Source organism: Xenopus laevis, chromosome 1L, assembly GCF_017654675.1.
Source record: "Xenopus laevis strain J_2021 chromosome 1L, Xenopus_laevis_v10.1, whole genome shotgun sequence".
NCBI lineage: Eukaryota > Metazoa > Chordata > Amphibia > Anura > Pipidae > Xenopus > Xenopus laevis.
The window spans coordinates 77,551,903-77,565,979 of record NC_054371.1 but is presented as its reverse complement, the minus strand read 5'-3'; the positions used below and the strand labels follow the sequence as shown (position 1 = coordinate 77,565,979).

The 14,077-nt window shown below is 34.3% G+C and overlaps 1 protein-coding gene across 1 annotated transcript in view; it reads right to left on the bottom strand.

Moving 5' to 3' along the window:
• The window catches only part of tacr3.L (tachykinin receptor 3 L homeolog), a 57,533-nt gene that overhangs the window by 32,460 nt on the left and 10,996 nt on the right, over positions 1-14,077 (bottom strand). The window contains exon 2 of the mRNA XM_018268754.2: positions 2,818-3,003. Coding sequence (XP_018124243.1) covers positions 2,818-3,003 — 186 coding nt within the window. The remainder of the gene's footprint in view (positions 1-2,817; positions 3,004-14,077) is intronic.

Sequence of the window (14,077 nt, the reverse complement as noted above, 5' to 3'; positions counted from 1 at the left end):
TTAGTTTGAAGGTAAATGGCTCTTTAAAATGATAGTTCACCTTTCAATTAACTTTTATAAACATGTAGACAGTAACATTATAATAATTTTCAATTGTTCTTAATTTTTTTGGGTGGTTTGTGAATTATTTAGCTTTTTGTTCAGCATCTCTCCAGTTTGGAATTTCAGCAGTCATCTGGTTGCTAGTGTTCAATCCACTCTAGCAACCAGGCAGTAGTTTGAATGAGAGACTTCAAAAGGAATAGGAGAGGGCCTGAATAGAACAAGAATAGTTGGAAGAAACACTAATTAGGGGCTAGATTTATCAAGGGTCGAGTAAAAAAAAAAATCGAATTTCGAGCTATTTTTTGTGTACTGCGACTAGGGAATAGTCCAAATTCGATTAGAATTGGAAAACAATTAGAAAATTCAACGATCGAAATTTATCATGTACTGTCTCTTTAAAAATTCGACTTCGACCATACACCATCTAAAACCTGCCGAATTGCTGTTTTAGCCTATGGGGGACCTCCAAGAACCTATTTGGAGTCATTTGGTGGAGTGTGAAAAATCAAAGGATTTTTTTTAAAAAACTTTGATTCAAATTCGATCAAATGCGCTATTACTCTGATTTATACAATTCGAATTCGAACGAAAACGACCCATTCACCCGAAAATGAAACTTTTTAATAAATTTCAGTTGGTCGAAATTCGACCCTTGATAAATCTACCCCTTACTATAAAATTTTAGCCTCATAGAGAATAGTTTTTTTTTTGCTGCCAGGGCCATTAAACTCCATTTGAAAGATGAAAAGTAGAAAATAAACAATAAAATATTAAATTTGAAAAAAAAAGATCGATTGCAAGTGTGCTAATAATAGGACATTATATATACTTCAAACGTTAATTTGAAGGTGAGCAATAATTCTATTTCTTTTTGTTTAAAAAGTAGCAGCTATTACTTTGGGCCATAGATAATGTTATATGGCCAATTTTAGAAACATATTTAAATATTTATATTTTTTCTTTGTTATAGTTTTTTAATTATTTGCTTTCTCCTCCTCACTCTTTGTTCTAAAAAAACAAATGCTCTGCAAGTCTACACATGTATTGCTATTGCTAATTTGTATTACTCATCTTTCTATCCAGGCCCCCTCTTATTCATTTTACAGTCTCTTATTTATCAGTGCATGGTTGCTAGGTCATTTTGGATCCTAGCAACCAGATTGTTAAAAATTGCAAACTGGAGTGCTGCAAAATAAAAAGCTAAATAACTCAAAACCGACAAATAATAAAATAAAATGAAAAGTAATTGCAAATTTTATCAGAATATCAATCTCTACATCATACTTAAAGTTAATTTAAAGGTGAACAACCCCTTTAAGGAAGGCGTGAGCACAGTATATACAGAATATGGTTACTTTTGTGTTACCAACAGAGCTGATCTCTGTGTAGGAGCAAATAATTCTAACGGTGAAAGATTAGATGAGCAGCTTACAGCTTACATTTACGGACTATATACATTTGTTTGGGAATTAACAACAGCTTTTGTGTCTGTGCATTAATTAGATGAGACATCTGTAATGTTTCATAATTAAACAAGTCACAATATTTCAACAAGAAATTTCGGTAGCTTCTGTTTCTTTTGGCATGTGTTGAATCACTCTGCTGGTACCATAGAAACCTCATCCCAGGGGCCCTTGTTTCTCTACATTACATACTTGTTTGGCAGACAATAGTTAGAGCTACATATGGAGCACATAGTATTGCAACCTGTTCTGTTTTTCACTCATGAGCTCATTCATTTTAACGAATTGGAATTGTAAGTCTATGGGACTGTGGCTGTTACATTGATAATTTACCATATGGCAGAGAAAATGAACACTCTATATAGTATAGGTTCTGCTGTTCTTCTCAATATCATGCTTTAAGTTTCTTCTGCTGTTCTTCAGGATATCATGCTTTAAAGGGATACTGTCATGGGAAAATAGTGCTGCTCCAACAGAATTCAGCACTGAAATCCATTTTTCAAAAGAGCAAACAGATTTTGTTATATTCAATTTTGAAATCTGACATGGGGTTAGACATATTGTCAATTTCCCAGCTGCCCCCAGTCATGTCACTTGTGCTCTGATAAACTTTAGTCACTCTTTACTGCTGTACTGCAAGTGGGAGTGATATCACCCCCCCCAGCAGCCTAACAACAGAACAATGGGAAGGTAACAAGATAGCAGCTCCCTAACACAAGATAACAGCTCCCTGGAAAATCTAAGAACAGCACTCAATAGTAAAAGCCAAGTCCCACTGAGACTGATTCAGTTACATTAAGTAGGAGAAATAACAGCCTGCCAGAAAGTAGTTCCATCCTAAAGTGCAGGCACAAGTCACATGACTGGGACAGCTGGGAAACTGACAATATGTCTAGCCCCATGTCAGATTCCAAAATTGAATATAAAAAAATCTGTTTACTCTTTTGAGAAACTGATTTCAGTGCAAAATTTTGCTGGAGCAGCACTATTAACTGATGTGTTTTGGAAAAAACATGTTTTCCCATGAGAGTATCCCTTTAAGTTTCATGGGAGCATTTTCATGGATGACAAATATGTATCTATGCTTTAGGGTCCATATATTCTAATATGTCTTTAAAGCCAGTATTTTATTGTGGAGCTGGCATAGGCTACACACCCAGCCTCAGTACAATAGCAACTGGCCAATCATCCCTGTAGGGGTATAAGCCATAAGGTGGCCAAAACTGAATGTTTAAAGCAAAAAGCAAAACTGAATGAAGAATAATACATAATAATATTATAATAATATTATAATAATAATTATACATACGTCAGTCTTTCATCTTTTCCTGGCCAATCTAGCATGCATAAAGTCCTGGTTCGTGTCACTTTGATTTTGGAATAGAGGCACTGAGGAAAGGCAAGCAAAACCGCAAATATCCAAATGCTTCCGATGACCACTTTTGTGGAAGTAGCAGAAAGTCTTGGCTTCAAAGGATCAATGATAGCCATGTACCTGTAAGAAGATATAAAATTCAAAGCAAAACAGCAATAGGTTACTTTGTCTAGAAAAAGCTCTGTACAGTTACTAAAGCATTTTAGCCATTTTATAACCTGTTTGTCCACCAGAAGACATTGTTTCACTGGTGTGTTCTTTAAAACAATATACAGCTATGGAATCCTTTATCCAGAAAGCTCTGAATTACAGGAAGGCTGTCTCTAGATTCTATTTTAATAAAATAATTCAGATTTTTTTTAAAATTATTTCCTTTTTCTCTATAATAATACAACAGTAGCTTGTACTTGATCCCAGCTAAGATATAACTAATCCTTATTGGAAGCAAAACAATCCTATCTGGTTGAAAGGAAAACTTTACCCCCAAAATGAATACTTAAGCAACAAATAGTTTACATCATATTAAGCGGCATATTAAAGAACCTTACCAAACTGGAATATATATTTAAGTTTTTTTTTATCCAAATAATAAATTTTTTTTAAAATGATTTCCTTTTTCTCTGTAATAATAAAACAGTAGCTTGTACTTGATCCCAACTAAGATATAATTAATCCTTATTGGAAGCAAAACCATCCTATTTGGTTTATTTAATGTTTAAATGAATTTCTAGTAGACTTAAGGCATGAAGACTCAAATTACGGAAAGATCCGTTATCTGGAAAAACCCCAGGTCCAGAGCATTCTGGATAACAGGTCCCATACCTGTAAAAAGGAATACATTTGCATTGCTCTGTACTGTACCCAAACCAGGGATGCAAAATACCCCTATTAACAGTACATACCTATAAAAGGATTTGTTTTTTTATTAGTAACCATAACGCTAATAGTCTTTCTCCTAATTATGATGGCCTTTTAACAGGCATAACAAATTTAATGAACAGTTAAATAAGGCCAGAATAAACAGGTTTAAGCAAAGACCCATTATACTAAAACAACCTCCAACAAAACTGGGCTTAATACAGGGGAATAACTAATAGGGTATGAGAACAGCATGTATTTACAGTCCCTCTTTACTGTCTATGCCTCAGTGACATAGCATGTTCCATGGACTGCTTGACCACTCTACTTTCTGGCTGCTTTTAATGGGAATATAAACATGATCATAGCCCTAACGAAGGTGTAAAGAAGCTTTTGGTTAGCTTTAAGTCAGACAGTAACTGTGTGATCATAGTTAACAAGGCTTGCAATGTGAAGCAAATAAAAATTCAATTTTGCTGGTTGCATTTCCATATGGAGAAAATGGCCATAAAGTGCACTCAGTGATATTTTTTGTTACATTTTAAACATGGGTAGTTTGGCTAAATATATTATTTAATCATCAATGCAGAGCTAGATTATCTCAAAGTTATTTTTAGGCTATAAAAAGGCAGTGTACATTGAACAATAGACAAGAACAAGGGTAGTCATACATGGCCAAACTTTTTATAAAACATGTTGGCTCATTATTAAAGTTTTGGAGCTATCTGTAGCTCCTTAGTGCCTAAATAATGAATCAATTGGTGTAGTAATTGGTTTAGTAAAGCAAGTAATTACAAAACATGCCAAAAATAAGTCAACTGAATTAATTGGGGTGCTTTTTAAATAACCCTTATTTCGTTTTTGAGCCATAAAATCGAATATTTTCTGTACAATGCATTCCCCTTCAGGAGAGAAGTTTGGCTTATTATTTTAATAGCTGTATATGATTTTCTTGAAAGAAGCAGTAATAATATTCTAAGTAAAACAACATTTAAACCTGATTTTAGAAGTGTAAATCAGTCTGTCATATTTAAACTAATATACAGCAGAAGTTAGTGAAAAAAAAGATGCTCCCTAAATTTAAAAGAAAATAAAGATGACAAGAATGTCAGTATTTCCGAGGAAACTTCTAAGGTACATGAGACATGTTGCCTGCCATCCAGTAAGTAACATCCACCCCGTGTGCCTACACTGATGCAGCTTTGGGCTCCAGTCTTTAAGAAGGATATAAATGAGCTGGAGAGAGTGCAGATGTGCAAAGATTTAAATTATGAGGCTTAAACTGACACGGTTGGGGTTTTTCTCTCTGGCAAAAAGATGCTTGAGAGGGGGACATTATTACTTTTTATAAGTACATTATAAAGCATTATAGAAATATGTCGGGAGATCTTTTTTTTCATAAATTGGGTCACCGCACCAGAGGCCACCCCTTTAGACTAGAGGAAAAGACTTTCATTTGAAGCACTGTAGGTGGAGGTGAGGTTGAGGAATACCTGCTGGTGATGTTCTGATGCCCGATTCTGTTAATGCCTTTAGGAGGGGCTTGGATGATTTCTTGAGCAATCAAAATATTTATTGTAGATATTAATCTACAATTAATATAGAATATACTGTCAGGAGAAAACATGTTTTTTCAAAACGCATCAGTTAATAGTGCTGCTCCAGCAGACTTCTGCACTGGAATCAGTTTCTCAAAAGAGCAAACGATTTTTTATATATATAATTTTGAAATCTGACTTGGAGCTGGACATATTGACAGTTTCCCAGCTGCCCTCAGTGATGTGACTTCAGTTACTCTTTGCTGCTGTACTGCAAGTTGGAGTGATATCACCCCTCCCTTTCCCCCCCAGCAGCCAAACAACAGAACAATGGGAAGGTAACCAGATAGCAGCTCCATAACACAAGATAACAGCTGCCTGTTAGATCTAAGAACACCACTCAATAGTAAAAAGTCCCACTGAGACACATTCAGTTACATTGAGTTGTGAAACAACAGCCTGCCAGAAAGCAGTTCCATCCTAAAGTGCTGTCTCTTTCTGAAAGCACATGGCCAGGCAAAATGGCCTGAGATGGCTGGCTGCATACCAATATTAATAATTAAAAAAAAAATACACTTGCTGGTTCAGGAATTACATTTTACATGATAAAATTAATTATTTGCATTGTAAACAGTGTAATTTAGAAATAAAAACTACACCATAAAAATCATGACAGAAAACCTTTAATTATGTAGCTATGTAATTAAAAAACATGACCATAAAAGTTAAGGGGCACATTTACTAAGCTCGAGTGAAGGATTCGAATGAAAAAAACTTCGAATTTCAAAGTATTTTTTTGGGTACTTCAACCATCGAATAGGCTACTACGACCTTCGACTTCGATTCGAACTAAAAAATATTCGACTATTCGACCATTCGATAGTCAAAGTACTGTCTCTTTAAAAAATACTTTGACTACATACTTCGGCAGTTTAAACCTACCGAGGTACAATGTTAGCCTATGGGGACCTTTCCCAGCACTTTAATAACCTTTTTTTGATCGAAGCAAAATCCTTCGATCGATCGCTTAAAATCGTTCTGTTCGAATGATTTTATCGTTCGATCGAACGATTTTTACTTCGATCAATAGATCGAAGGATTTGCGCTAAATCCTGCGAATTCAGTATTTGAATTCATAGGATTTAACTTCGAGGGTCGAATTTGAGGGTTAATTAACCCTCGATATTTGACCCTTGATAAATGTGCCCCTATATGTTCTCATTTTTGAAAAGTTGCAACATATAGGTAAAGGACCTGCTATCCAAAATGTACAAGACCGGGGGTTTTCTGGATAAGGGATATTTATGTAATTGTGATCACCATACTTTTTGTCTGCTAAAAAAAATAATAAGAACTTTAAATAAAGCCAATATAATTGTTTTGCCTCCAAGAAAAAATAATGATATCTTATCATAGATAGTAAAGGGCCTATATGGAAAGATAAGCATAAATAATAAGAATAACAATAAAAATGAATCCTCGCAGTCAATATATTTTTTTGGGTGCCAGGGTCAGAGACAATCAGATAAAAGTTGCATGCCATAAAGAGGCAGATTAAGAAAGCTAATATTTAAATAAACTATAACATACATACAACTAAATTAAAAACAAATAAAACATTAATGGGAGGGAATGTAATGTAATGTTTTGATAGCACAATAAAATGTTTGCAAAGACCATTGAGAACATTAGCAACCACGATTTGCATTGTTTGCTTCCTTTTTGACTGATTACAGACCTCAATGACTTGCAAAGTTTGCTAACAAATGGCTTTTGTGAACATGCGCAGTGAATGTAATAAAATGTCACATTTGCAAAGCATTTTTTAAGAAAATATTTAATGAAACTCCAGAGCAGGTGATAACGCTGACCTTTGCTTAGTGATGATGCACAATGTAATATTCGCCAACGAATGATTTTACATTGCGAATAGTGCTTAACATTCACAAAACATAATTTTAAACAATGCTTGTGATTTTGAATTATAGATGTTACGGTACGGTAAAGTAATCTCCCCCATTAAATTTGCAGGGGAGATTGATTTGAGGAATTGTTACAGGGAATTAGCACTTAGACTGTTGATTTTCTGAAGGTCTTTACCTTTGGCTTTGTTCACTTAACAGAAGTCCCCATATGTCATGAAAATGCATACAATAAATAAATATGAATGGTATGATGGTATAATGAATTTACAAATAAATTGAAATTACATTGTGTTAAATAAATTAAACAGAGGCAAATTAATATATTCCTTTCAATTGTCTAGTGGTCTAAAGTCACATGTTGGTATTCAGCACATACCTATTTACACTTTACACTTAAACAATCTGTTCAAATGCTGATATGGTTATTTTTTTGTGCCCAGCTCTATCAATTTTTTTTTTTTTGCTTGCGCAGATCTTTTACTTCAGTCATCTGTTATATATATTTTCAGTACACAAAGTGATAAACTTTTTTAATGAAAACTTTTATTGTTGAAATCACTCAGGGGAGCAATTTTTGTTTATATCATACTATTCCCTAAACAGGTTTTTTGCTGCTTTCATATTTTCTAGGTCGAATCTATTTTTTGCCATTCTCCCAGTTCATTTAATTGATCATGCTTTGGCTTTGGTAAAGTCACTGGATTTGCTGGCTATGGCAATGTTTAATTCTATTCATCTCTTTTATTTATGTTTTCAACATTTCGGTTTACAGGGATTCAACTGTCATAAGTATTATAAATGTATAAAAAAAAATAACAATTAAATCCAAAATAGCATAATGTAAAAGGGGAGGTGTTAGTATGGGGGGTGACTACAAAGAGAAAGAGAGAGAGAAGCGACCAGTACAAGTGCACTGTTTCTAAATGTTCCAGTGATTATTGCTAAGATTTGAAGAAATTATTCAGTGGTAATCATATCTCTGTGTGTTTTTCCTTTAATAGAGACGATAAATATACACGCATAGGAACCATTATCCGGAAAGTCAGAAACCCATTATCAAGAAAACCAGTGGTTGGCCATCTTCCATAGACTCCATTTAAATCAAATAATTCACATTTTTAAAAAATAGTTTTTTGCTTTTTTCTCTGTAATAATAAAGCAGTACCTTGTACTGTAAAACTATTGTAAAACAATCCTATTGTTTTTCTTTAGGGGGTTATTTATTTATCAAAGGTCAAGTTTGTGAAGTTTGTGAGGTTTAGTATACCTCGAATAAACTCACAACTTGAATGTTTGCTTATTTTTGAAAAAACTTGAATATAAAAAAATAAAATCAGTGCAATGGGGTTGAAAAACTTGAATACTCAAATTTATCGAGTTTTCGAGTGCAAACCACCGGGGAAAAGGAGTTATAAAAGAACTGAGCAAAAACATAGAAATTACTTTTGCTTGACTTATAGGTAGATGCTGGAGTGCTAAGCTATCAATATGGTGCATGCACATACTGGAGCTGATAGGGGAATGGATTGAACTTATTACCAGGAAGATGTTTTGGACTCAGCTTCAAGGAGAATATCTTATTAAATTGTTTCTTAAGCTTGGTTCTCTAGGTGATACAAAACTCCCAGCATCCTTTAATTAGTATCAAAGGATAAACCATGCTGGGGAACTAGGTTAAGGTTGCTGCTTTTATGTGACATAGAAGCTCTACCTCTAAAGGTGCCATGCAAATTTGAGACATTATTTGTTTATGCAGTAGGGAGAGAATTCCCTTGAGTTTGCCAAAATGTAGACAACATGTTCCTAGCAAAGTAGGTGGCTGCTGTTTGAAAGCAGGGTTAATTACCCTTAGGAAGTAACAGAAGTGAGAATACAGCCAATTATTTGTAATATAGAAATGCTATTCTTATAGCTATATGTAAATACAAATGCTTTAGTATTTTGAATATCAGTTTAACACGTATCTTCCATTCCAGTTTGAAAACATTTTTTTGATGCATTTTGTACAGGTACTGTCAAATTCTATCCAATTAAATATATCATCATTGGGTCACAGTTTATTATTTTGTAGAATTAAACTGGGTTGCAGTAATTATGGTAATAATAGTCTTATGTGAATTTTATTTTCAGCCAATTATATTATACTAATTATGCAATTAATAATTAGTGATTTGAAAAGGGACACTATTGCCCTAGATATATTTGTGTCACTGAGATACCTACTGGCTTTGTCTAATTGAAGTATAGCGTAATAAATCAAATCATCCAGCCTTTCATATGAACTAATAGGCTAGGAAACAACTTCTACATTTGAAGAAGTGTATCCATTAAGGGGCTGATTTATCAAAGGTCGACTGTTTTTTTTTTAACGCGAATAAACTCAAACCTGAATGGTATCTTATTTAAGAAAAAACGTGAATGTCAAAAATCCAAAAAACTCAATTGCTTGATTCATTTTCGGGCAAAACCCTCCAAAAAAACTCAACATCAAGCAGTCTGTTTACCTCTTCAAATGGTTCAAGGGACCTCTGCCATTGACTTGTACATGACCTCGGCAGGTTTTAGATGATGTATTTTCAGATTCTAGCTTTTTAAAAAAAATCGATCAATTCAATTTTTTTAACCCGAAAATGCGAGTTTTGACCAATAAACACAACTCGAATTTTAATCTGCCCCTAAATGTCAGATAAGAACCTTTAAGGTGACCTGCAACAACAGTTACTCACGTATACCTAAAAATAATATGTAATAAAATATAAAGTAGCAAAGTTTGGAAGAAATACTCCCAAAAATAATACAAATAACAGTGCTATCTTGCTCATTGGCAAGCATTCATTACTGTTGTAGGGAGCCATAATTGCTGGACAGTCAAACTGTCACCATCTAAGCTAAAACGTTACATCTAGAAACACATTCAGACTGGCTGCAAATCACTGACTTTTAGAGAGCAATTTTAATGTCAATTCCCACAGCATACTCGCAGTAGGTCTCATTGGTTTTGTTGGAACTGAGGTGAATTTCCCTGAAGTGGCTGAATAGGAATTAATGGAGTAGTCAGTGATAAAGCAGCTGTCTGTGCCACTTAAGACGCAATATAATTGAGGACCATTGCCAAGGTAAAGTAATTGATCAAGCTGAAAGTGGTGGAACCAACTGCTTATACTGTGATAAAGTCTCAAGTCTGCTATATAGATTTTATGATATATATATATATATATATATATATATATATATATATATATATATATATATATATATATATATATATATATATATACATATATATCACTCCATTATTTTACCATGTAACTTACTCTGACTTTACTCCAAACAAAACATGACAACAAATGCAGTTACACTATAATATAGATAGATTCAAATGTGTTTATTGACGGCAGTTATTAAAGGTACTTGCATCCCAACACTCTCACTTCCACATAGTTATGTTCATCGCCATTCGGACTGGCCAGTCCTCTTTGATAAATTGTGTGCAAACGTAAAATGCTGGGAGACCCTGGAGCTATTGCAACCATGAATGTAGGATAATTTCAGGGTTCCTATACTGGTTTGCATCAAAGAGTCACATGCAGAGTCAGTGGCTTTTGACCACAACTTGTGCCCTATTTCAAAAATTGTGTACCTGCACTTAAGTCCATTTTATTGGGTAAATTGGGGCATTCATAAATAAGCCTTTATGACCTTGAACATATGAAGCACATTGAAGAAATACAGTATACCAACTAATGTAAGCACATATTATGTACACATGCCCTAACGGTACATTTAAACTTTATACCAATATTCAAATAAAAAACATTACTTTATAATTGGAAATACTAGATTTAGCAAAACAGAGGTAATTTCTAAACATACAGTAATTACTTTGTTATTATTGGACTCTTCTTTGAAGTTACAGTGTAATGGGGCTGTGGTCTCAATGCCAGGACTTCTAATTAGTCTCATTATGTAACTGGAGCTAACCCAGGGAACATTCCATCTACTCATCAAGAAAATCCATGTATATACAGATTCTCACAAAGGCAAATGTTCAAATGTGGCATGAAGATAAAAGTGTCAGACAAAGCTAGCCTAGAAAAAAGTAATATAAAAATAAAGTAGGACTCTAATCACCAAATTATAGTGACCGACCCTAGACTGTACAGCAGGGATCCCCAACCTTTAGAACCCGTGAGCAACATTCAGAAGTAAAAGGAGTTGGGGAGCAACACTAGCATGAAAAACGTTCCTGGGGTGCCAAATAGGGGCGGTGATTGGCCATTTGGTAGCCCCTATGTGGATTGTCAACCCACATTGAGACTCTGTTTGGCAGTACAGCTGGTTTTATACAACCAAAACTTGCCTCCAAGCCTGAAATTCAAAAATAAGCAGCTGCTTTGAGGCCGCTGGGAGCAACATCCAAGGGGTTGGAGAGCAACATGTTGCTCGCGAGCTACTGGTTGGGGATCACTGCTGTACAGCATATGTACAGATATAATGATGCTACATATTGGCAAGGGTGGTATAAGCATGCCAACTGCAAACACCAGTTGAGGTTTGCTGCATTAGTAAGTTAAACTAAACTGCTGTGGTCTAACCATATTAAGGTAAATTGCATGTTTCCGTTTAGAAATGTTATTAAATAGATGTGGGTTTATAGCAACAATTATCAGCAGCCTTGAGAAAGTCTGCAATAAATATGCTATCTCTTTTTTTATTTCATCATACTGCTATCAAACAGGTGGTTATATATAAATTGATGTCTTCCGAGACTTAAAAAGGCTATGTTGAAAGTGATGGTGACAGTTGCATCGGGATGACACAGTGTTTCATGATAACACAAAGAAAATTCTATTAACTTTTATCTGCTCTGCAGGAGAGCACTTACACTCCTGCTATGTATCTCTGATAAAGAAAAGAGTTAGTGCTGACTATTGATTTACTGTACCTGCATACCCAATGACTTTACAGCTCAAGACTGTTGATTTCTTTTGTATCAAGCATTTCTTTTCATATGTCAAATCTATCAGTCAAAACAAGAAGAGCTTGTGTCCATCACTGATAGCTTTCTGGCTTGGCTAACTTTAAGATATTAATCCATACAGCAGGCCGTTTAATCATATATTTAAATACTTCAATGAGAGCAGTGGCAAACTATTACGGTACTTTATAAACTCTCTAAAAAACCCATAACTCCCGTTGCAACTATGTCTGCACAATAGGTTTCAGATCTTCCATGATCCTGCCTCAGGTGCAGGAAAAATAGAAAATAGTAAAAATAGTAAAGGGAAAACTAATCTGAGCTTGGATAAATCTTACTAGGCAGGGGTCCTGTCTAAACCAGTTCTTCCCAGCAGACCTGCTTCTTCCTGCACAATACTACTCCCTGTAGCTCATGTTGGTCATCTCCTAAAATGACACCAAATACTCTTTACCACCTCTTTCTCTCCAGTAGATTCTTAAATTTTCCTTTGTCTTTTCATCATCTGAAATGACACATTAAAAATTACTGTTCAATAGTAAAGTCTATTCTCAGCCTAAAGTCTCCAGACTCTAATGCTTTAGACATGGAACAGTCCAGTGACCTAAGCCACAAAGATTGCATCAGGTATAGTAACCTATAACAACCAATCAGATATTTGCTTTCAACCAGGTGACCTGATGGTTGACTTCTTGTACCCTAGTATATTAATACTTCACATTAAAGAAAATTATTTTTATTTTATGATTTATTTTATTAAAACAGCAACCAGCTTACAAAACTGGGTTTGCATGCCCAAGCTAATGGTATGGAAATATGTTCTGTATTCACAAGGAACTTGTTACAGAAAAGTAACATGGCAAATAAAAGGACGCAAAAGGACCAGCTAAGAAAAATGCTTCTAATCTTTGTAATTTAAAAAGTAAAATCAAAACGAATGTTAAGAAGATAATTCATATAATTATTATCATTATTATTAACATATATTTTTAGAGAACCAGCATATTTAGCAGCGCTGTAAATTGCATGTGTTTATACAAAAAACATGCAGAATTACATACCTAGAACATACAAAATTACATACATAGAACATACAAAATTACATACATAGCGAACATTAACTGATACTTTCATGTACTTTACTGCTTAGCAAAATAGGAAAAAAAACACAACATATATTAATTATGAGTAAGAATAAGGTTGTTCCCGGTTAATATTAAAATTTATTATAATAGTATATGTATATTTCTACATCCCATAATCCAATCCAGCAAAACAGTTTCTCTACTTTCATAGGATCACAGAGACTCATGTATGAAGTCATGCATTTCACTATTCCGTGATCCTTATCTCGTTTGTGCTGGGGTGAGATCTCACTAACAAAGGCACTCTTACTCTATGGGGGATATTTACTAACATTCGAATTTCTATGTTTTCAGCAAATCAAATACTATATTCTGAAAATACGTGCTTTTTAATTTCTATAAAATTCTGAATTTTTTTAACCACTTTCATAGCATTCATGGTTTTGGAGTAAATTCGTTTATTTGTGGTTTTAAAAAGCTGTAAAACTACATAAATACGAATGTTGAAAAATTGGTCATTTTATGTTCAAGGTGGAAAGTTGCACAAACCTCACAAGTATCTCTTATAATTGCGCAGTTTATAGGAATTACATTCATCACACTCCTGTAATTGCTCTTGGCCAGAAGTCTAGATGAGGTCACAGTTCTTGCACAAAATAGGCTGACAAGCTTCTCACTGAAACATGTTACCACTCATAGTGTATGTAACAATCAGTTCCTACAGAATAAATGTAGTCTGGCCAGCAACAATTCTTTCTCCTGGTGCCTCTTCTACTTTTCTCCATAGGACTCAACTATCTTCATCTCAAG